Here is a 25,215-nt window from a genome sequence, read left to right as displayed (position 1 = left end):
TTCCTCGGGAATTTACTTTTCCACTCCCTAGAATAACCATTTCATACTTTCTTCTTGACCCTCCAGTATCTTCTGTCACACTCCCCATCACCCTTAACTGACATTTAAGTCTCACCATCCTCCCATCTATTCATCATCCCGCTGTGCTTAAACCTACACCCCCACCTTCCTTCCTGTTCCATGAAATGAACTGTCAATCTCAGGCCAGCTCCCACTTTCAAAGCTTGTCTCATCGCTGTGGCCTCTTTAAGGATCCTGCCCTTGCAGCCATCCCTTCCCCTTCCTGTCTTACCCATTTCCCACTCTCTGCTTGACCACGCTCACCAATGTATAAACATCCTTTAAAGAAACCTTTCCTTGACCCCACAACGACCCATTTTTCTCTTCCTTTTTGCAGCAAAATATCTCCCAAGTGTCATTTATATTTGATATCCCCACTCTTGTTTTACTGCCCATTCTTTCCTCAATCTGCTGGGGCATTTTGAATAGGTGCTTATAACAAGGGTATAAAACACACAAAGTGATATCTAGTGAAAAGGAAGGCAGTCCCCTTCCCCTTCTCCCAACAACCCAGTTTCCCTCCCTAGAGGCAACTGATAGTCCTCTCTTATTCCTTGTCGAAGAAGTAAATATTAATACCTCAATTCACTCTAAATCTGCCTTTATGTCCACCCATAACAGTGACCTCTCTCAGGCCAGAGTCAAAGACCAGCTCTGTCTCCATCTTACTCAAGTTTTCAGCAGCATTTGATGTGGTCTACTATTTCCACTATCTTTTCTCCCTTTTTCTCTCTGGCCATTTTTTCCCCAGTCTCCTTTGTGGGCTCCTCCATCTCCTTTAGATTTCTAGGTGGTGGTGTCCCTCTAGGCTCAGTCTTTAATCTTATCCCTCCCTAGGCATTCTTTGTTTTCTGGTAGTCCTGTAGCTCCCAATCTTTTCTATATTCTGACTACGACCACATTTTAAAAATCTTAAGAACTTGCACGCCAGACTCCTAAATGTTAATCCACCTGGATATCCTAATGGCATCTCAGATTTAGAGAAACACTGATTTCCTCTTCCAAACATTTTCCTTCCAGAGGTGGTGGCATCATTCACCCATTTATTCAGGCACCTGAGCTTGACCTTCCCACAAGCATCCAGGTCACAGGAAGACCTGTCTGCCCCTCTTTCAGGATATATCTTAAATCCAGCCTCTTCTTATACCTCCACTATGAACCGTCAACCCAAGTCTCCATCCTCCGTCACCTGGAACATAACAGCCTATTCCCCCAAAGTTATAGTCCTTTCTCCATATGGCAACCACGGTAAGCGTAGGAAATATCACTCCTCTTCTTAAGACATAGCCTTCTAATGGTTTCCTATTTTGCTTAGAATAAAATCCCACCACTCTGGCCTGGCATAATTCACTCCATCCCCCCAACCCCCACTCCTATCCTCCTTGAAGTGCCTTTCCCTCACACCTTCAGGGACTGCCTTCTTCTCACTACCTCTAAGGACACAATGCAAATGTCACTTCCTCCATGAAGCCCTCTTGGACTGCTGTCATGCCTCTCTACTAATTTTATCCTCCTGACAACCCTTCTCAGTTCCTGAAATTACTTGTGTACATGTCTGTGTCCCACTCAGATGCAGACTCATTGAGGACAGGGGTCTCTGATTTGTTTCACACTGTTTAATCCCCCACCACCTAGAATAGTGCCTGGCACATGGAAGGAGCTCAATTCTTGTTTGCTGATAGACTCCAGGAATGAAAGAACAAGCTTATCAGTGAAGGATAGGGTCTGTGAGGGCTGGGAGCCCTTCCTAGCATTGTCTGATCATCTGTGGTCTTTTTAGAGTTAAAATTTCTCCAGCGCGACCCTCCACATGAGTCCTCCTGGAGACTTGGCTGAGGTCAGAAAGGTAAGTCCTATTTAACTCCTTCCCTCAATGTCCTCACACCCACAAACCCGGTAGAATCTGCATCTGGCTGCATCATACCACAGGCTTGTAAATATAGAGCCTCCTCTCCTCCCACCTTCCGCCTCCCTCCTGCTCATATTTCCCCTGTGATGTCAAGGGGGAACAAGCTGGCTTCACATCAGACCCAGGGAAAGTGGGAAAGACTTGTACACTAGCTTATCTCCCCTCAGGGAGACGTAAAACTTGCCCATAAATAAAAGATTTTATTATTTAGCTTGAACATTAAATTTCATCAGTCTACGGCATGTGTTTCATTACAGCAGACACTAACGTGCACTTAAAAATGAGATTCTGAAATGCTGCCCTGGCTTGCAGAAGTCAAGCTGAGAGACTCCAGTGTGGTCTTAGGGAGATGGTCCAGACCTCACCTTCCCAAATGGCACTGGTCATCATGATCCTTATATTCACAGACACTTTATGCTGATTAAACAAGTGGCATTAGAGACGGCAAAGATGCTCCCATGGTGCCTCTACTGCTGCTTCCAATCTACTGCAGACTGGGGGAAAAAAATATCCCACAGCCAGTGCTGTGAGAATGGACTCCAAAGTAAGCATCAATACCCCCCAGATAAATGCTGTGTGAAAGATACAAAGATTTGATGATAATTGTTCTTTCTGTCCACTAGCTTTATTCCTTGCTTTCTGTTTTCTCACCTCCTTTGTTCTTGACTGCGCTCCAGAGAAACCCTTCTCAATTGCTAATATGCTTCACCTGGGATCTTGTTACAATGCTCAGTCTGATTCCACAGATCTGGGGTGGGGCTTAGTTCTAATAAGCTCTCAGGTGATGCTGATGTTGCTAGTCATTAGAACCACCCTCTCCAATATGATAGCCCCTAGCCATGTGTGGCTATTTAAATTCAAACTAATTAAAAGTAGTTGAAATTCAAGACATAGTGTGAACTAGCCACATTTCAAGTGCTCAGGGGCCACATGTGACCAGGGCCTTCCATCCTAAGACGACACAGATATTGAGCATTTTCTCCCTCGAAGGAAGTCCCACTGGACAGCCCTGCTCTTCAGACAGGAAGGTGTTGGAAATACAATTACCAACCCCCGTCCCCCTGCAATGTGTGATATGTGACATTCCCTGACACCCCTGCAGTGGCCACGGGCAGATAAAAATCTACTTGAGATCAAATGCATAAGCATTAAGTATCGTTCTTGTCCAGATGAAGTCCTTGGTCTGACATTGCAGGTTTCTCTTCCTCATGGCCAGACCCACTACTGTGGATGCACCTTGGTCATGACCATGGCCGTCACTTCTGGGAGACATGGAGCAGGGATTCAGTGCAAAGATTTGCAACCTGCCCCCCCCAATCCCAGTCTCTTCCCTCACCCTCTCTATTTGCTAGGAGGTCTGCAATGTGCAGGGGAGCTTTACCGCAGTGGTCCCAACCTTTTTAGCACCAGGGACCAGTTTTGTGGAAGACGATTTTTCCACAGACCAGGGTAGCAGGGGATGGTTTCAGGATGATTCAAGTGTATTACATTTATTGTGTCCTTTGCTTCTATTATGATTACATTAGTCTTACCTCAGATCATCAGGCATTAGATCCTGGAGGTTGGGGACTCCTGCTTTACAGGACAAACTGCAAAGAAACTGAGGCTCTTTGTCTACGGCTTCCACTTCTCTGAGCATCTTCATTCCACGAAGAGGCTGGGAGAAAAGATTGCCAGAGGACTGAGTTGATTCCGCACACATTGGAGCAATAAAGCAACGAGAAAGCCCAGCCCCCTCTACTCAAACCCATCCGGGCCGCCAATTGCAGCAATAACTCACAGCACAAAATTCTCCAGCAGGGGAAGGAGGGAGGGGAGAGAGATTTTTCAAGAATGCCTTTCATGTGGACCCAGAGCTGTCATTTTCCCGGCAATTCTGTGAACCAGGACCTGGGGCAATTGACCAAAGTGCAGTTGGTGAACATGTGGCCAGCTGTAGCCATCACCCCCGAGAGGCGCATAACCCGGGGCCCCGGAAATGCCTCCCTCACCACCCACAGAGTTCATGGCCCAGCAGGGCAGGAAAGGACCAGAGAACGGGGCTGTCTGGCTGGGGAACTGCTGTCTCCAGCTAAGCAGGGAAAGGCTGGCCTGGAGCTGAACCCAGGCAGCCTCCTTCCTTGGGCAAAACCTCTGCTAATTTTCATTGGAACCGCAGCCTTTCCTCTATAGCTTCACATGCAAGATTGATGCCGTCCATCCCAAGTAGTCAGGTCAGTCCTTCAGCCAACCCATAGAGAGGCAGCGGAAAGAATGCTGGTACCTGGGTCAGAAAAACTGGATTCAAAGCCTGCCTCTGGCCCTTACAAAGCATGGAACTTTGAGCAATTCTTCTTTCCTCTCTGGGCCTCAGTTTGCTTCTCTGCAAAGGGAGGATAATACCCATTTTGGGGGGTTATTCAGCATTTGGTACACAAGATCAGGTGCTCAGTAAAGGTTGACCGATCCATTCCATACTTACCAAGTGCCAGGAACTAGGCAGGACAGTGGGGGAGATGGTGGTAAGTCCTCCTAGGCTTGGCAAAGTAGAGAGGGAGACAGACATTCATCAAAGAGGCACGTGAAAAAGCATAAAATGACAACCGTGGCAGATTCAACAAGGAAGGTGACAGCCTGGAATGAGAATCTGTCTTGCAGAAACTGGCCTAATTAGGGAGGCTGACTTCTCTGAAGATGTGATGTCTGAGCTGAGAGCTCAGAAGTTATAGAGGTTAACTAGGTAAGTAAGGGAGAGAGGACATGTCAGGCTTAAGGAAGGTATGTGCAAAGGTCCTGTGGCAGAAGAGTGGCAGTCCAAGGATGGTTGAGGCAGAGGATACATGGAGGGATGAGAGACTGGAAGGGGTGTTGAGATAAAACTCTGCATCTGCCTCCTGGGGGCCTGTGCTAGGTCTGGGAGATCAAACCAATCATAAACATGTCTGCCCTCAAGGAGCTTACAATCTACTAAAACATGATAACTGTTAAATGTTTCCTTTGTATTCTTTGGTGTATGAAATACATTATTGCATCTTGGCCCATGGCTTGTAAGAAATTAAGATGATGTCAAACTCACACACTTGGAATTTCTAAAACTCCTGACCTTTTATACACACACATAGCTCATCTGCAGGAAACCAAGAATGGATCAGACCCTGCTTCCCAAAGAAGTCCAGAGATGGTTGCGGGAGAATGAACCCAGCCTGACCAGAAATGTCCCTTTTCTGCAAAATGCCCTGCCTTCACTTTATTGACAGCAGGCCTCTTAAAAAAGCTGGAAAGTCCGTGTGAATCACGTCCCATTTTCCTTCTGACTACACGAATGGTTTGCATTAGACGACCACAGTGCTTTGCTGCCTTCATTCTTTCCAGATGAGGGTAGAACTGCAGGCATAATTGGATGAGTGAGTGGGGTGATTGATGGCTCCAGCCAATCAGAGAGCGCTTTCTGCTGGAGTCAAGAGAAAAGCCCCAACCCGACCCACTTGCAATGGCTCGACCTAAAAATCAGAAACCCTTGACCAAGGAAGAGGAAGCCACATCCCCAGTAGTAGGTATATCTTTGTTCTCACCCTAGGTGAGGTGGCACCCTTTCCTGCTCCTCGGCAGGTGGCCTAAGGGTGGTGACGGTGGCAGAAGAAGCAGCAATGGCAGGGAGTGGCACTCCGGTCCTAGGAGGTTATCGTAATGAGGATGAACTTAGTCCACTAACTGACAGTGGTCTGTAACTGAACTAAGTTTCACTGGTGAGTCCTCTTCTATCAGGTGGTAGAAATTTAATCTCAGTCAATTTGGAATTTTCCCTCCCTGTTTTATCTGAACGGTGCCTAAGCCCTGGGGAGGTTTATGGAGAACCAGTGGTGGTGGGGGGAGGGGGTTGGTATGGAATCTGACCCTCAGTGTGGTCAAGGATCCACAAGGGCATCATCCAACAAGGCGGCCTGATCTTAGCAATATAGTGGAGTGGTTATTAAGGGAACAGATTCCAGAGCCAAACTGCCCGGGTTCAAAACCTAGCCATGTCTCCGACTGGCCGTGGGACCTTCTTTAACCTCTCAGTTTCCTCATCTATGAGATGGGGATGATAAAGTGCCTACCTTACTGAATTGTTCTGAGGACTAAAGGAGTTAATGCTTTAGAATAAATGCTATATACAATAAATACCTACTCCTCTTTATATGGAAGTTTGACATTGATGTGCTCCCACCATTCCTGGTACGTCTTTCTGGGTTCCCATGACCCTACCCAGGCCATTTTTAATCACACAGGGCTAAATGTGGTACCAGCATCAAGCTGGACCCAGAGGGCTTGGGGAAGACTCTCCTGAACCCCATTTGGCCTGGACATACCCCACAGTCACCCCTTCTGCCCCCATTCCACACTAGGCACTTGATCTAGAGGAGGGCAGAACACAGACCCCTTTCAATGGTCCCTCTCCCCCCAGTATCCAATCTTCATTTTCCTCTCCCTCCCCTCCCACCTCCCAACCATGAATTTACTTCTCCTCCTTCATCCTCATGCCTTAGTCCCATAGATATCTCCAGGACCTTAGTATTTGTGACTCAATAGCTAAAAGGACTGTTTTGGGGGTTCTACTGTATCACCTCTTCCATCAGGGAGCAAGGGAGGAATCCTTCGACTGGTGGAAGGGGAAGGATCAAGAGATGGAAGGAAGTGTTGGGGGTTGGGGAAAAAAGGGCCCAGCTATGATATCAGAGGTTTTCCTCCCAACCTGTTGTCGCCTTTCTGGAGATTGCACTCAGGGCTAGTGTCTGGTTGTGGAGATAGCACTGTTTGTGCTGGAGGCCTGCTGCTGCGGGACCACGCTGTACCCCTGATACACTCCAGATAAAGCTGCAGAGCCCTTTAGACCAAAGACAGGAGCACTTGAGAATCCCTGCAGTTGGTGTGTCAGGAAGCGTGCTCTCAGCACAGCCAATTGGTCCAGCTGATTGCCGCCAGGTGCCCTGGGCACTCTGCCAGCTGCTGGTGCTAGCATTGCGAATGCTTCCTGCTAACAAGCCCTATCAAGCTGATTCTGATTACACAATGGTACTTACCCCTGGCAGAGAGACAGCCAGCTATATACATCCTCCTAGAACCGTTTCTATGGAAACCTACTGCTCTTCCTTTCTTAGGAAAGACTGTCCTCCTTACTGGGCCTTGAACACACCAAGCTTGCAACCACCCCAGGGCCTTTGCACCAGCTGTTTCTTCTGTTCTATAGCTCTTTCCCCAGGTATCCACATGGATGGGTCCTTCAGATTTTCGACCAATTGTCATCTTATCACTAAGTCTTTCCTTAATTATCCTATTTCAATTTGTTATCCAACCCCCTATTCTCCATTCCCTTCCCTAATTTATTATTCTCCAAGGCATTTAGTACCATCTGTCCTATTTGTTTATTCTCTTTATCCCCACTCCATGAGGGCAGGGATTTTGTCAGTCTTATTCACTGCTTTAGGAAAGAAAGATGAGATGAAAGGGCCTCACAGGAGCTCTCTGCCTTCTCTGTGTTGTGTACACAAAGCTGTCAAGCCCAGAGAGGTTAGGGGACTTTTCCAAAACCACACAGCCATTAAAAGAAAGGGAATCTCCCCTAGTTAATTTCCAGTGAACTTGTTCCCTGAGTATCTCCTGCTTTTTCCAGCCTTCCCATGGGTCTCTCACACATTGCCAGTACCCTTAATCCCGCCCTTTCTATCTCTATCTGTGGAAACCCTTCATCTTTCCAGGCCCAGCTCATGGCCTTCTCCAGGGAGGCTTTCTGGGAGCACTAGTTGGGTGTGGCCCTTTCCTCCTGGAAACTCCTGGTTCTCTTTCTCTGCCTCATGAAGGCACTGATCGGAGTCAGCCTTGTATTGTAGCTCTTCCTGTACTTACTAGGCCCTGTGCAACCCCAGGCAGGGGCTGTGCTTCCCATCTCAGTATCTCCTGTCTGCACCAGCCCCCAGGAAAGGAGTGGAAGTAGGAAAACAGCCTCTCTTCAGCTTCAGAATTTCCACATCCACCCCCACACTTACCCATTTCCACCTGAGGCTTGAGGGGAGTAGAGGGCCTTGGTGGCTGATTACTCACCCAGAACACAAAAGAATGAACGGAGGAATGACTCTGACCTCTCTCTAGATTGTTCTTTCCTTACAGGCAGGATCTGTGCGTGGTAATTCTTCCCCCATCCCAGTACTTGCCTCTGGGTTTGTGAGAGTCATTTCACCCTCTTTTTGAAAGGAAAAATGGAAGAAATGGTAGAAAAGATTGCAGACCTATTTCAAGTTCAATTCTAGGATTGTGAACACACTGTCAAACAGCTCTTGGCTGATGAATCCCCTGCTCTGCCCCGCAGCCCCCATCTCCCAGTGGGAAGGTCAAGCCCAAGTCAAATACTCCACTCTCACCCACACACATACCCCCCCACACCCCCGAGCCCAGCGGGGCTGCAGGCCCCCACAGCAGGTGCACCCAGGGGCAGGACCACCGCTCTGGGGGAGACTCCAGTGGGGCCAACATCAACAGGGAGCGCATGAGGGAGGGGGTTGCAAACAGACCTTCCTGAGCCTCAGTCCTTTCTCGCCCCTGGAATAATTGTAAACAATTCAAGCACCCGCAGACAGCTGAGATGGGAGAGGCAAACCCCGGCTGAGGCGTCCAGCTTAGATTTCACATAATGAGCCTCTGGAATCCGGGAAGTGATTACCAGCCCATTGGGGAGGGACCACCTACAGGTCCTGAAACCTTTCACCGCTGTCCCACATGTGGCTCGAAAGATGTTGGGCTCACCAGGAAGCTGCACTTAGAGGAGAAAGATGCAAAACACAGATTCCATCACAGCACAGTTCAGCAGGGCGGGGCTTGAGAATTCTGTGATGGGGATGGGGACCCTGAAGGGTGAGCCCAGGGGAAGAGAGATCAGGTCTTAGTTTTCAGCATTCTCCAAGAGGTGAGGCTTGAGAAGGGCCCAGAGTCCACCCTAGCAACCCCACATCTCTTGCAAGGCCCATCTCCCCGCCTGAATGTGTTTATTGAGTTTACCTATTTTAAAATCATGGAGCTGGAGAGAACTTGGGTTTCACAGTCGAGCTGCCTCATTTACAGGTGAGAGCATGAAAGAGAGGGAGGAGGTGGGTTACCTGACATCATACAGGCTGGGAGGGGCTCAGCCAGGCCTGGGTCTCAGGCCCTCTGTCCTGGTGGTGGTAGCCCACCCAGCCATCCTCAGCTGGTTTGGTGCCAAGAGGGAACCAAGCCGGTCTGGAATTGCACCCACTCATTCCTTGTCTGAAGAGCTGAGCCATCGGAAGCCTAGACCTCGATGGGGGCTAGGGTTGGGTTGTGGGGACCAGTGACAACCCTGTCTGCTGATCAGTGGGCCCGGTCCTTCACCACATCCTCTCACTCCCTAGACGGCCCCCAGAAGGTGGTGGGAATCGCGTTCTTTATTTTACAGACAAGACAGCTGCGGCTCAAAGAAGTCACTTGCCCGAAGTCACACAGCTGAAAAGCAGTGAAGAAGTGATCTGAACCCAGGCCAATCTGACACCGAGTCTTTGCCCTTCCGGTGTGCTGGGCTCAGGAAAGATAGCCCGGTACAGTTGAGGCAGAAGCTGTCACACAAGGTTAGGAAGAACTTTGGGAACTATAGCAAGGAAGAGAGAGAAGATTGCATCCTGGAGGCCAAAGATTCTTAGTCACAGAGATATGGCTACCAGACCCCCAGACGGCCATGTAGCCTCTCTGGGCAGTTTTTTTCCTGCTCTGACTACAAACACAGAAACAGATTCTCTAGACAAGAAAGGCCAGCTCATAAAACAGAAAGCTCCACAGAGTCAGGGCTTCAGGGAAAGGTCAGAGGCATTGTCCTTGGATTCCTCGGGGGAGGCAAAGGAGTTCAGGGATGCTGGCAACAAGATAATGCCAGCCTGGTATATAGGGGGCAATGGCCAGGGTCTGGAAGTTCAAGGGAGCAGGAAGGGCTGGGGACATGGATGCCTGCCAGAGTCCAGCTTAGTTTTGGGCCGGGCCCAGAAACCAGTCCTGTTAAACAAAGGATTGCACAACCACCTCGTAAATGACATCAATGGAGAAGGTCGAACTAACTCGTTCCAGCTCTGTGAGGCTCTGGTCAGAGGGGGCAGGAGAGGGCAGGCTCCTGAATTCCGGGGCAGTATGTCCATGCTGGTTTAATTAACAACATGATTTCTGCTTTCCTTGGGCACAGCCTCGCATGCCAGGCCCCTGGCAGCTGCCTGGTGTCCTTAAAGGAACCAGGAAAAGAGAGGGGGTACCCTAAGGCAGTGAGTGGGGTGCAGACAAGAGAGCATTGCTTGCCCAGGGCAGCCGGGCAGGAGGTCTAGGGGGCAGAGCAGTGATACAAAGACCAAGGCTGGAGGTGCTGTTGTACTCCAAAGGGCCAGGAGAGGCTGTCGTGGGAAAACGAGGCCAGCAAACTCGCAGAGTGTCAGGCAAGTCAACCAGTTCAAGGCAGAGCCATAACGAACACAAGCGCATCACTGGCCAAGTTTGGGGCATTGCCAGCTATGCATATGACAGACTAGTACCAGTAAATTGTCACAAGCAGGTAGGACTACAGACTAAGTAACAGAACTCAAAAGATACCAATAAAAGTAATGAAAAGATTGGGATACTTTGGTTCTCAAAGTGCAGTGCCTATATTTGCAGCATTAGGTTCTCTTGAGAAATTCTTAGACATGCAAAATATTAGGTCCCACCCTAGGTCTGCTGCTGCTGCTGCTGCTAAGTCGCTTCAGTCGTGTCCGACTCTGTGCGACCCCAGAGACGGCAGCCCACCAGGCTCCCCCATCCCTGGGATTCTCCAGGCAAGAACACTGGAGTGGGTTGCCATTTCCTTCTCCATACCCTAGGTCTACAGAAACAGAAAATCTGGGAGTGGGGCCCAGTAGTCTGTTTTACACCAGCTTACAGGTGATTGGATGCATGCTAAAGTTTGAGATCCATTGGCTACTCAAAGTGTGGTCCATGGACCAGCATCATTGGGTCACCTGTAAGCTTGTTAGAAATGCAAAAATCTCAGGCTTGACCCCAGACCTGCTGAATCAGACTGCAGTTTAACAAGATCCCCAGGAGGTTCACAGTTACCTTACAGTTTGACAGCTGAGCTCCAACCCTTTGATTCTGCGGTCTGACTGTGCACAGGTCTGTAGGACAAATAGATGCAGATGACAAGTGGGCCACTCAGTTCCCATCATAAGCAAGGACTGTCCTTATCTGTTCATGAATCCATGCTTCTCCCAGAAAATGTCACCGAGAAAAACAATGGCTTCACCAAGCCCGCAAACATGCGCCATCTAGACATTGTGCAGAAAGCAGATTGCAAAGGTGATGAGACAAATAGCCCTACAGGCACTATTCATAGTCCACAGCAGACAGCTGGAGCCCCTGAGATGCAGGCAGGCTCCCAACCCTCTGCGATACAGAGATGATTTAAGGAGAAGCAGCTGAGGGTGGCTGCAAGTAAGTGAAAGACCCGCAGAGACACTCCTGAGAAGACAAAGCTGCTGAGACAGGAGGCTGGATCTGTGACCTGTCATCCCATCTGCCCAGGGTGACCTGGGCTCTCATTCTTTCCAGGGAAACCAGCAGGGCAGCAGTGGTGATGAAGTACAGGAGAGGAACTCGCCTCCGATGGTTCTAAGCCAGAATACAAATAGCTTTATCCTCATGACACCAGAAAGAATGGCTTTCTCCCCCATCTTCCTGCTGGCTTCCCAGTGCCTGATTCTACCAGACTAGCCTTTCCATGTTATTGCTGTTTAGTCTTTCCATACCCATTAATAACATCTGCTAATTATTATTTAGTGAGGGTTTACTACATGCCAGGCTCTGGATTAAGTACTATGTACCTACTTTTTTCACTCAATCCTTTTTAACAATTCCATTAAGTAGATAGCACTATTTGGGGTTTTCAATAATAACTAGGCATTTATTAAATCCTATTAGGTATTTGCTACTCATTTATTGTTGTTCATTTGCTAAATCTCTGTGACCCCATGGACTGTAACATGTCAGGCTCCTCTGTCCTTCACTACCTCCCAGAGTTTGCTCAGATTCATGTCCATTGGGTTGGTGATGCCATCCAACCACCTCATCCTCTGCTGCCCTCTTCTTTTGCCTTCAATCTTTCCCAGCATCAGGGGTCTTTTCCAGTGAGTTGGCTCTTTGCATTTACTACAACTACTCAGATGGGGAAACTAACACGAGGGGCAAGTAAGTAGCTTTCCAAAAGTCAGATGGATAGAAAAGTGAGCAGCCATTCTGACCCCAGAGTCTCCACCAAACCACTGTCTTTCACTCAGAGTGTGGTCCCCGGGCCAGCAGCTTCAGCATCCATATGGAAGCTCATTATGTATGACCCAGACTTACAAACTCAGACTCGGCATTTTAACGAGATCCCCCTGGATTGGTCTGCACATTATAGTTTGAGAAACATGTCTGGTTATAAGTGCTGCCTTCCATTGCAATGATGCAAATCCCCTTCGAAGGAGGAACACAGCTGACATCAGTCAGAGACACTCCAACAGGAGTGAGTTTTAGATTGTTTTGGGGAACAGGATGTTAGGAACCCAGAGAGGGCACCAGGTTCTAAAGGGACCACGAAGGAGGGGAAGAGAGGGAGCAATGTGTGCCTTCCTTAGAAACACACTGGCCTAGAAATTCACCTTCTCAGGGTGAAGTTCTGCCTGCCTTGTCTCCTGCATGTTGCAGAGTCTGGAGAACTGACGGCTCTCACAGACTCCAGTGAGAAAAAGCCACAAGAAAACATGTCTGAATTTCACTTTCCTTGGGCCTCAGCAGCCTTCTCTGATGAGGGTCATAATCCTGCCCACCTCCCCTGCATGAGTGATTTAAGGCCTGCCAGGATTTGCAGGATTCCGAGCAGACCACAAGTCTAGGCACAGTCCTTATTATGAGGTCGACCAGGTGTCTGATCCCTCTACCCTGCAAGGCCATAGTGTGAAATCTGCTGAAAGATCATATCTGGACCCCTCTCAGAGCTCTCCCAACTTCGCTCCCCTCTTCTCTTCACGCTCACTCAAAGACATTCCTGAAGCAGCTTCCTCTCTTCTGATACTTGCACTAAAATAGCCTCTGCCCGTTTATGATTCTGCTCTTTCTCAAGGAATGCAGTCCCTTCAAGGCCGTTGATGACTTTGCCTATGTCCTTCATAGTCACTGCATCATAAATCTCATTCCAAAGATCAGGGTTATGTGGTTAAGCCTTCAGGATCATCAGGGCTTAAGTCCCAGCTTCCCTATTTATTGGGTGTATGATCCTGAGTGAGTTTCTTTTTTTAATTAATTTATTTTTAATTGAAGGATAATTGCTTTACAATGTTGTGTTGGTTTCTGCCATGTATCAACATGAATCAGCCATAGGTATACGTGTCTCCTCCCTCCCACCTCCCACCCCATCCCAACCCTCTAGGTTGTCACAAAGCCCCAGTTTGAGTTCCCTGAGTCATACAGCAAATTCCCACAGGCTATCTATTTTACATACGGTAGTGTATATGTTTCCTCTACTCTCTCCATTCATCTCACCCTCTCCTCCCCACTAACCCCATGTCCATAAGTCTGTTCTCTGTGTCTGCGTCTCCAATGCTGCCCTGCAAATAGGTTCAGCAGTGCCATCTTTCTAGATTCCATATATACATATTAATATAATATATTTGTTTTTCTCTTTCTGACTTTGAGTTTCTTAATTGCTCTGTGATTCAGTTTCCTCATTTGCAAAGTGGGAATAATAATAGTCCCTAATTTACAGGATTACTGGGAACATTAAATCAATACTACATGTTGAATACTTAATGAGTGCCAACATTTAGTTGATACCCAATAGCTATTATTTATTAAACCATATTTCAAAGTTTCTCAAAATGCATCAATTGTGAGACACATCTGTAATTTCAGAGATGTTAAAAAAGCTTTATTTGTTCAACAGGAAAAGTGTTCCAAAACCAAAAATGTTTGAGAAATGTCATGTTTCTTTCCTGCCAGATATCTCCAAACCTTCAAATGCTACCTTCTAATGTGATTACCTTGGAGAAGGAAATGGCAACCCACTCCAGTGTTCTTGCCTGGAGAATCCCAGGGACGGGGGAGCCTGGTGGGCTGACGTCTATGGGGTCTCACAGAGTCAGACACGACTAAAGTGACTTAGCATACTATAATAAATACTATTCTATAAGTTCATATTGGAGAAGGCAATGGCAACCCACTCCAGTACTCTTGCCTGGAAAATCCCATGGACGGAGGAGCCTGGTAGGCTGCAGTCCATGGAGTCGCGAAGAGTCAGACACGACTGAGCGACTTCACTTTCACTTTTCACCTTCATGCATTGGAGAAGGAAATGGCAACCCACTCCAGTATTCTTGCCTGGAGAATCCCAGGGAAGGGGGAGGCTGGTGGGCTGCCATCTATGGGGTCGCACAGAGTCGGACACGACTGAAGCGACTTAGCAGCAGCAGTAGCAATGTGATTACCGGGGTAGTTATGGCATTCAGTGTTCTCCAGACTTAGTAGACAGTGGAATCCCTTTTCCATGGAGCATGTGGAACATTGGGTGGAATACAGTTTCAGAAGTGCTGATCTGACCCAATGCAGTAATGTCACAGATGGGCAAACTGAGGCCCCGAGAACAGAGGAGGCTTCCTGAAGTTACTCAGCTGGTTAAGTGATGAAGCCTAGGCCACTGAACAGCCCAATTGGAGCCTCCTCTGCTAAACCAACTACTCCCCACTTCACCTGTCACCCATGGCACTCCTCACACTAACCCTGAGAAGTCCCCAGGAAAGGGACCCTCCCCATTGAACAGATGCAGCTCCCTGGTCACTGGGTGATGGGCAGAGGAGAGCCCAGATTGGATTTCTTGGCTTCCTGCTGAATTTTATCTACACCCTAAAGACTGTGACTCTAGAGGGGTGGAGGTACATGACTAGGAGGGAACAGGTGAGCAAGGAAGGTCTGAAAGGCCTGGGGGACGGGGGTCTCAGTACAGACAAGCTCCCACCCTGGCATGTGAAGCAGCCTTGCTGGGCCAGTCCTGGCCTCTCCCCTGGTGGGCTGAGAGGCAGGCCATCAACCGTCTGCCCACCAATCTTGGTCAAGCAGTGGGGGATGCGGGAGGAGGTATCCCAGAGGAACTGCCAAGGCCCCTCATCTCACACCTGCCCACATGCAGAGCCCCATGGAATGCAGGGCGGACCTCCAGGCTCAGTGTGATTCCATTGCCAAGGCACAGCCGCAGGGACCCACTGCGCAGACTTCAGACCGCATTTATGAAGTCCACCGGGAAGTTCTTTCAGCACAGCAGTTAATTTGATGACTGCTTTGTTTTAAGAGCAGTTTGTGTTTCACTGGCTAAGGTGAATTACTCTGAGGAGCTGTTAAGCAATTCATCAACTTTTGAACCTCGGTATGATGTTTGTGGTCAAACACGACTATTCTCACAGACCGAGTGACTCCCAACCTTTTCCCCTTTGAGACACACATGATGGATGTTGTTTATCCACGTGCTGGACCCACCCGCAAAGGGAATAGACTCCCTTGGATCAGCAAAAATGGTAAAAAAAAAAAAATGGCTGCACCAAGTGTTGGTTGGAAAGGTTAACTTTTATATATTGCAAGTGAGAGTATCCCTGCCTAGAGAATCCCCATGGACAGAGGAGCCTGGCCAGCTACAGTCCATGGGGTCGCAAAGAGTTGGACACAACTGAGCAACTAAGCACAGGACGGCACAGTGAGAGTATAAATTTTTAAAAATATTTATTTTTATTTATGTACTTACTTGGCTATAATGGGTCTTAGTTGCAGCAGGATCTTTAGTTGTGGCATGTGGGATCTAGAGTTCCCTGAGCAGGGATCAAACTTAGGCCTCCTGCATTGGGAATGTGGAATCTTAGCCACTGGACCACCAGGGAAATCCCCAAGAGTACAAATTGATATAAACCCAATAGAGAACAATTTGGCTGCACCTGATGAAAATGGAACATGTATTTCCTATAAGCCTACAATTTCCTATAAGCCTGCAATTCCATCTTGAAGGATGTGCCAGAGAGGAGTTCAGCATGCACACAGGAAATACCTCCAAGGATATTCACTACAGGATGTTGGTATTCATGTCAAACGGGAAACAACTCAGTTGTCCATCAACAGGAGAGAGACTAAGCAAAATATAGTATATTCACATAATGGAATAGTCCACAGCAGTTAAAAGGAACGGATTAAATCTATTTGTGTCATTTTGAATAGATCTCCAAAATATATTGTTGAATTAAAACAAAAATTGATATTTGGTATAAATTTTAAATTGTATTTATATAAATTCTCAAATAGAAAAATCAGTATTATGTATTTATCACAGATGTATATAAATGTTAAAAGCAAAAGAAACAAACTGAAAGGAGCATGCCACATTCACGACAGAGGTTGTCCTTAAGAAGGCGGAAAAGGAGTGAGGAGGGGTTTCAAGGACAAGGAGAACTTCATTTTCTCCGGAAGTGAGGCTATCATGTCAGTTGCATCTGATGCATCTCTGAGACTCTCTTGACTTCCCGGTCTCCCAAACTCTTAACTACTTGCTCTGCCATTGGCACTACACAGCAGTCAACCCTCCACAGGTCCACAGTTCTACCTGAGGCTGACCGGTCACTCGCCAAGAATCTTGGGCCCTCCCATCATTTCAGGGCTCAAATGAAACAGGACCTGGGATTTGGCTTCCTCAGTGGCGACCTTAAGGGACCAGGTATAATGCAATAGTTCTCATCTGGGGCGATATTGCCCCGGGGGTCACATCTGGTAATGTCCATGGGATTGCGACTGAGCAACTTCGCTTTCCCTTTTCCCTTTCATGCATTGGAGAAGGAAATGGCAACCCATTCCAGTGTTCTTGCTTGGAGAATCCCAGGGACGGGGTGGGGGGAGGGGGGGCAGCCTGGTGGGCTGCCGTCTATGGGGTTGCATAGAGTCGGATACCACTGAAGCGACTTAGCAGCAGCAGCAGCAGAGACATTTTCAGTCATTATACCTGGGTGTGTGGGGGTACCACTGGTCTCCAGAGGGAAGATGCCAGGGATGCTGCTAAACAGCCTACAAGGCACAGGACAGCCCTCCTACAATAAATATTCGTCTAGTCCAGTGTCCATAGTGCCAAAGTTGAGAAACCCCAGTCTAGTAGTTAAGAATAGACTCTAGAAAGACAAGCTCCGTGACCTCAGCTGAGTTACTCCACCTCTCTGTGTGTCAGTTTACAGGGTCCTTATCTGTAAAAAGAGCATAACAATTGTATCTACCTCACATGGTTGTTGTGAGAATTAAATGCATTAATAATTAAATACATTAATAATTCATGTCAGTGAATGGCACTCAGAGAATGTTATGTTGGTGTAGTAATAACTGGTAGTAACTCTTCCATGAAGAATAGTTATATTGAACACAGTGATATTTTTTAAGGAACCCATTCACAAGCTTCAGGCTTTGATCAGATCAGATCAGTCACTCAGTTGTGTCCGACTCTTTGCGACCCCGTGAATCGCAGCACGCCAGGCCTCCCTGTCCATCACCACAATATACTTCACAACTGACTGTAACACATTGGGGATACCAGATGTTATGAATTCTCAGGTGCACACTTTCCCCACACTTTGATGTCTCTGCACTCTGGATACACCATACAATCACGGTTGGCAGGCCATTACACACAGCTCTCTCTGTCCACACATGTACATAAACCTTGGGCATGGGGATCTTTGGCTTGGAAGGAAATTCTGGAGACAGTAGAGAAGATTCCCCACCTCTTTTTAAGAAATGGTGTGTCACTCACTCTTGATGGCTCAGAGGACAATATTATGTGAAAATATGGTCATTAGTGATGCTGAATTAACAAGTGACTCTCTTCTGAAGGGAATTCATTTTGCTTACTTTTTTCCCCTTATGTAGGTACAAAAGTAATATATTATCAAACATCCATGTCTAAATAGAGATTTTTTTATTACAGACATGTTTAAAAATTCTACATGAGAAAGCCTTGTGTTAAAGGTGAAATTTCTTCTTTTTTAAGTGGTACAGAAAATGGTGCCTCTTACAATTGATGACATCATTGCTTTGATGAAACATCTAATGATACTGTCATTTTCCAAGTCCTCATAATGTGCTAAAAAGATTACTTATATTATCTCATGTGATCCTCTTAATAGCCCTATAATGTATGTGCTATTGTTGTTCATATTTTGCTATTGAATAAACAGATTCAGAAGTGAAGTAACTTGCCCAGGGTCAACAGCTGATAAGCAGAACTGTGACTCCAAAGCCTTGGGGTTCTATCTTTGTATCTTGGTTCAGAACTGCAGTAAAAATCTGTATCTTTTTTCCCAGGTGTTAGCAACCTAAGGAATGGATAGTAACAACAGAAGGTGGTTGAGCCAACATTCAGCAGCCTGTGAGCTGGCTTTCCTGCTGCCGTTTCTCCTTCCCTACCCCCATTTCTCACAATATACTTCACAACTGACTGTAAAGCACCACCAGACTTTGCCCAGCATAGCTCCCTCACCCAGTCCAGTGGTAAAATACAACCAGAACTGTGACCAACGTGGAGACCAGCACATTTCAGAGACTGCCGGTCTCCAAGCTTCCCTAAGGAAGCAAAGTTCGTGTGCTGCACAGCTGAGAGGGGTTTAAAAGGACAGAGATGTTTTACAAGCTCTGGGTAAAAATCACGTGGTCCTAGGCTGAACCACATCTTTGGAATGTTTCATTTATCTTCTTTATAGTAAAGTTCTGTCTCTGCAGATTCCAGCAAATTGTGGAGCAAAAAACACAGAGTCATTGTAACCAAATATCCAAAGGTAATTATACAACGGCAGATGTATCCTATTAGCATCACCACGACTTAACTCCATTCTGTGTCTCCTCTCCAGCCTGACAGGCCTTCCCAAGTCTCCCTGTGGGTTGGTGGGAAAGCAGATTGGCTGGTCGCAGGGGGGTGTAGGGAGATGGTAAGAATTGCATTGGGAATCTGTGTTCAAGTCGTAACGCTCGTGCGAACTTGCGCGAAACACTTGACTGTCTATGCTTCATTCTCCCCTTCAAGTGCGTGCCCCCCTCTCTCTACCCCAGGTTCTAAAACTAAATGGCAGCTCTAGTTTACTCTCTCCCATAACCCCGTGGAATCTGGTTTTCATTCTCATCATCTTTCAGGGCCTCTGAGCGAGTTCCTGTGCCCTGTTTCTCTCAACAAGCATAACTACTTCCACCTGCCTTCATAATTGGTTCCTGGGACAAGAAAAGCCTCTTGACAAGCTGGACTGCCTCACATGTGTTGCATAAATACTTGAAATATGGACCTTCTCCCCCCTCAGCCACCCGTCCCCAGGGTTCAAGACTGAATGCATCGAGAAGTGCTGCTGTTTTTGTGTTGCAGGAGCAGAGCTTTTGCTTTTTCCTCTGCTTTGCAGCTCACTCTCTCTGATGAGTAATGAAAAAGACTGGGGTCTAGACAATCTTAGATTATTGCCTGCCCCATTCTCCCACTCAGGTCATGGAAGTTGGCAACTCCAATCACTCTTTGCATAGAGGCCTGGAGAGGGGACAAGATTTTCTGTGTTTTGCAGCAACTGATGGCTGAACTGGGATGCAAGTCCTGGTGGTCTGACAGCAAGTCCAACAATCACAGTGAGAGAGAGTCAGAAGAGTCTGGGCTATGGATTCTGACCTGAATTTAAAGCCAGCACTGCCACTGGCTTACTGTGTCTCCTCCACTTCCTTCTTCCTAGAATGGAAATAATAAACACCTCATAGAACTGTGAGCATCAGACAGGATAATGTACATGATGCTCATGCGGTCTTTGGTTTAAAACCAGAAAAGACCCAAGTGACAACTGCTGGCACTTTAATGGGGATAGAGAGGAAGTGTGATTGTCCCACACAAATGGGGGATTTGTGCTAAAGTAAGATACCGAGCAGGGCAGAACTCTTTTCACTGAAGGGACCTTAAATGCCCACCCCCATCATTTAACCATATGAAGACACGGGAGCCACACTTGTAAAGAGGGAGAGTGCACGTGTGTTCAGTCATGTCCGACTCTTTGCAACCCCATGGAGCCCTCCAGGCTCCTCTGTCTAGGAGATGTCTCAGGCAAGAATACTGAAGTGGGTTGCCATTTCTTCCTCCAGGGGATCTTTCAGACCCAGGGATGGAAACTGAGTGTGGCTCCTGCATTGCTGGCAGACTCTTTACAACTGTTGCACCCGGGAAGCCCATTAAAGGGGGAAAGTGTGAATCAAAACTGCCCTGAGTCTCATACGTAAATTATACCTCAATAATGCTGATTTAAAAAAAAATTATCCCAAGATCGGAAAAGATCAAAAACCCTGATGACAGTGGGTATCAAAGGGTGTGGGAGCATCTGGTGCCAACTCTGAGGAGGGCAGTTTGGCAAGATTCATCAAAATCAGTAATGTACATGCCCTTGGGTCCAGCAATTGCTCTAGCCGTAGCCAGTTGTAGATGGCCTATCTTCCAGTACAGTAACCACCCTGGGGGTTCTTCGTATAAAACACGGCAAGCCCACTTGAGGGCAGAGTGGACAAGAGGCCGCTTCACTGAGAACCGGTTGTGCTGTGGGTGAGGTGACAGACATCGTTATGCCACTAGAGTTGCAGAGGGGTTGGCGTGGGGAGCAGCTCCTGGCTTCGAGAGCATCACTCCAGAGGGCTTAGAGTCTGGCAGATCTGCTCTGCTACCTATTAGCTGTACAGTCTAACGCAAGTCATTTTGAGCTGCTTTTCTCCATCTATTTGCTGAAGATGGTATCACCTTCCATGAAGAGGTGACATGAAGGTTAAATGAAATCCACAGGATGACCTGGCTCAGTGTCTCGTGTCTGGTCAGCAAGCATTCTCTTCTCCAGTTTATCCTTGTATCCTTCTTCCTATCTTTGTGTCTTCACCTCTCTGCTGCTTTTTTTTTTTTTTAAGTTGTGGCTAACACACCCCTGCATCACACCCCAGCAGCCTGGAAGAGCAAATTTCAGACAGTAGCGGACCCAGGAGGTAATTGCTCACGTCTCAGCCTGAAGCTCCAAACTATTCTGCCCTCCCCCTCTCCCCTGGGTCCTGAATGCCTGGCACACTGAGTTGGCTTGATCCTGACCTTAGGCTCCTGGATTTCCTCCACTTCCTGACACGGCCCCCAGCCAGCTCCCCAGTGTGGTTTTAGTTAAGCGTACACCTCTGGTGTCGGCTTCTTCCTTTCCCTGACTGTGAACCTCCCCCAACCACACACCTTAGGAGAAGAGGTGGGAATTCAGTCTCCACTAGTCATATCAAAAACAATGCGCTTTTTAAACAAGCAAACAGACAAACAAAAAAACCCTTTTATTTTAAAATAATTGTAATCTTAGAAAGTTGCAAAAATAATACAGAGGTCCTGTGTACCCTCTACCCAGCTTCCTCCCATGGTATATTTTACATGTGGGCAGCACACTTCTAAAATATGTGTTTGGTACTTGTACCATCTGGCAAGGATCTAGTATAAAAAGAAGATTTAGTGGTTCAAACCTTGTCATTCAAATCTTATGTTCCATCCCTCCCTGAAAGGCCTGGTCTTTCCTTTCTCCAGGACATGATTCACTCACTGCTTTTGCCCAGAAAGTATTCCTTATCAGCCAGAGAATCAGCGAGCTTAAGCCAAAATGGAATTTACTGGAAAGATATTGAACTGCCCCTGAATCTATGGGAACATGGGGAGCAGAGCAAGGGCCAGGAGAAGGACCAGGGCATCCAGAATTCCTTGGTCACTTCCTGAGAAGGCTCCCACAGCAAGGAGAGCAGGTCCACCACTTTGTATCATGTTGTCTTCCCTGACCTTTGCCATCTCTTAATGAAACTTTTCCGCATCAGCCCAGCCAGAAATGGTTCGTGCATATAGCCCTTCCCAGCTGGATTGTGTGTCTTGAGGCGTCAAGTTTTCAATCTCTATATAGTTCATAATATTTATTCAACATGGGAAATCAAGAAGTATGAATAAATAATTTCTAGCTCTAAAGGTGGTTAGTTTACTTTACCAAATTATTTAACCTTTAAGCATACCCAAAATGAGGGGACGTTGCCTCCTTTCTCTTCATTTTGGACTCCTCTCCTTAATGAGAGTGTCAAAGCAGTCCGTGAGTGAATTTGGCTTGTTAAATCACTGACAAAGCTTTTAAGGAGCCCATGAACTTTCAAATAACAGCTACAGAAGGTTTTAATTAGCATGATGTGGAAAAAAGTCACTTGACCTCTAGATGCCCTTCTTTAAAAAGCGGGATAATGAGACTGGCCACCTGCCTAGCTCAGGGAGGCACTTGTTTGTTAATGAGACCAGGGGTGGCAAGGTGCTTGGAGCACTTTGGTTGAAAGAAGAGGGGGAAAGCTCTCCAGATACTAACCGTTATAATGACGGTTTTAGCCAAAGACCCTGTTATAGCTAGACTCCCTCTAGTGACCAATTTAGCATACAGTATATAATACATTTTGAATTAATTGGTTTCTTCAGCCTCTCAAAAGACTGGGAGTTGCCAAATGGCTGTGGTTTTGCCTTCACTGAGCTGCCATGAATACATCTCTTGGTGGTCAGCCTTGCCGTCTCTTTCATCCTGGGCCATCTCTGCCTTTGCTTTGGTGCTTGGCTCTCCTCGACAGTTTTTCATTTGAAAGTCAGGCTTTTTGGTGCTGCTGTGCAGCGTGGGGAATGTCATCGTCACCATCCTTAGATCTCTGGACGTGAACATAGGGGGCTGACTCATCCTGTTTGGTGCCAGAAACCAAACGAGGGACAGGTGAGGCAGAGGAGTGCAGGTTTCAGAACAACAGGAAAGAAGATGTTTTACTGTCATAGCATTGTCCATCGACTATACTCCCAATACAAAGTAAGATGTTTAATTAAAAAAAAAATTAAAACAGAAAACGTTTCCACGATCACACTCACATAGTCAACAGGCATCTCGTGGTCAGTGCCCTGGCACCAGAGACAGAGCCTGCTTGGTGAGGGGTCTTGGTGTGTAGACATCTGAATGTCCTCCAGTGAGTTTTAACAGAAAAGGGTTTATAATGGTAGACTGTGCTTAGCATCAGTACCGCCGTCTTCTTTGTCTTCCTTAATGACGAGACTGGAAAGCTAGTCTGTGTTTGCCAGGCTTGCAGGTGGGCTGGCACAGAAGGTAGAGACGAGGAGGAAGCCACAAGTTTGCTGGGTCTATCGATTTTTTCAGCAGCCCTTGCAGAAATTTCGGTGTCCATTCACTAACTTTGTTAAGTATTGGGAAGCAGAGTATGACAAACTCACTGGCAGAGGCTGGTGGGCACAGTGTGCCTCCCCTGAAGCTGCAATTGTGGTTGTGGTTTCTGATCACGGTGGCCTCCTGGTTGTGACAGTTTGATAACCATAGAGGCTTCTGGGCGGTGGCAGCATCTGTGTGGTGCTGGAGCCATTGGCGTCCTGATCATCGACGAGGTAGCAGCTCCCTTGGACCCTCTCGGAGTCATTCATGTGACTTCAACCTATGAGGTGTTTTCAGCTCTAAGCCCTTTCCTACCCTGTAGCGAATCATTTTCTGCTTAAATGAACTCAAAGGGATTCTGTCCTCTACTAGAGAGTCCTTGCTGATACAAACAGATACATAGAGCCTAATGAACCACTGGGATGCTGTCTAGTCTGAGTTTACAAGTGCAATTCACAAAACTGCTCTGCAGAGCTGAGCGACTGCAGGCGTTGTTATTATGTGACAATCAGGACGCTGTCCTCCCCTGCTCGCCCCAGAATCAGGCCAACTCTACCCCTTTCTGTGCCAGCAAAACAGATGTCCCTGCCCCACCTCTTTCTCCACATAATTCAGTTCTGAATGAGTCTCAGATGAATGCATTTGACCAGCAGAGTGTAAATTATAACCAGATCCTGCCCTACAGAAGAGCTTGGAAATGTAATCATTAGTGGTTCAGCCCCTACAGTCCAGAAAGGAATCACGTGAGTCAGTCCACAGTGTTTGCTACAGAATCACCGACTTTTAGGGCTGGGAGACCTCTTAGGAGACTAGTTCAGCCTTCAGAGACAGATGAACTTGGGTTGTCCAAGACGGAGTCAAAAATCATAATCCAGAAATACAGACATCCATCTCAGTGCCCTGTCTACCTGCTCTACTTTCTCCGTCTGCAGTTTTGGAAGGAATTCCTGCCTTTGTTGGGAGTCTAGACCACATATAACCAGGGTCCTGGTATCTATAATGATTTTCCAAAAAGAAGAAACTATGGGATTTGGAAAACTTCTTTCCTCGGAGTTAGGCTAACCTGGTTTCAAATCCTGACTGCTACCTGTTGCCTGTGTGGCCTTAGATAAGTCACTTACCCTCTCTGAGCTTCAGTTTCCTCCTCCTAACGCCTGTTTTAATTGGTTTTTGCAACGACTAAGATGTCAAAAGCACCTGGCACATAGTAAGTACTCAATAAATGTTAGTCCTGTGATTCCCAGCTCTTTGGTATTCAGTCAACAAATAATTACATTTTTGTGCAATATCAAAGTATTTCCTAAAAGAGCAAGAGAATTAAGAATTCTCAGATTTTGGACTTCCCAGGTAGTACAGTGGATAAGAATCTGCCTGCCAATGCAGAGGACGTAGGTTCAATCCCTGGTCCAGGAAGAGCCCACATGTTGTGAGCCACAGCTCACAGCTGAAACCCGTGAGCCACAACTACTGAAATCTGTGTGCCCTAGGGCCCGCAACAGAGGAGTAGTCCCCACTCTCTAGAACTGGAGAAAGCCCTTGAATGTCAATGAAGACCCGGCACAGCCATAAACAATAAAATTACATTAAAAAAAGAAAAAGAATTCTGATTTTGCCATGGAAACTTAACCCTTGAGCTGCTGCGTAAGCCTGCAAGCATCTCCAGGCCCATTCTGATGTTGGCAATTTTTCAGGCAAATGCCCCAGTGTCAGCTCTGTCTAGGGTGAGAATCCTGGGCAAGTTGAGTGCCTTCCAAAACTTTGGTGTTGATTCATTATGAAGCAGAAGAGAGGCCCTTCAGAACCTGTCACAGGAGCATGCACTGGCTGAGACTGCTCCTAAGAGGTATGACTTGGAGCTAAACCACAGGAAGCCTTTAACTTAGGGCAGTTTGATGCTTCCCATGGGGATCACGTGCTCTCCCATTCCTGTCTTCTTTCTTATTCTTTCCAGGGACAACTGGTGGGGCTCAGAGAAAAGAG

The 25,215-nt window shown here is 47.1% G+C and overlaps 1 protein-coding gene and 1 long non-coding RNA gene across 2 annotated transcripts; one reads left to right on the top strand and one right to left on the bottom strand.

Annotated features, from left to right (window-relative positions):
* Positions 1-2,469: 2,469 nt before the first annotated feature.
* On the bottom strand, positions 2,470-7,231 carry LOC123330807. Its single transcript, XM_045163761.1, has 7 exons — positions 7,122-7,231; positions 6,681-6,812; positions 5,521-5,619; positions 4,431-4,485; positions 4,233-4,331; positions 3,502-3,626; positions 2,470-3,231 (listed from the first exon to the last, which is right to left on the bottom strand). The coding sequence occupies exons 1-7, from the start codon at positions 7,229-7,231 to the stop codon at positions 3,093-3,095; spliced, it is 759 nt and encodes a 252-aa protein (XP_045019696.1). The 3' UTR covers positions 2,470-3,092.
* A 10,908-nt stretch (positions 7,232-18,139) lies between these two features.
* LOC123330725 lies at positions 18,140-19,983 on the top strand. Its single transcript, XR_006546807.2, has 2 exons — positions 18,140-18,972; positions 19,175-19,983. It is a non-coding gene; the product is annotated as an uncharacterized LOC123330725 (long non-coding RNA).
* Positions 19,984-25,215: the final 5,232 nt, after the last annotated feature.

Source organism: Bubalus bubalis, chromosome 20 (genome assembly GCF_019923935.1).
Source record: "Bubalus bubalis isolate 160015118507 breed Murrah chromosome 20, NDDB_SH_1, whole genome shotgun sequence".
In the NCBI taxonomy this organism is placed as follows: Eukaryota; Metazoa; Chordata; class Mammalia; order Artiodactyla; family Bovidae; genus Bubalus; species Bubalus bubalis.
The sequence above is the reverse complement of the archived record's forward strand: the minus strand, read 5'-3'. Positions and strand labels throughout refer to the sequence as shown.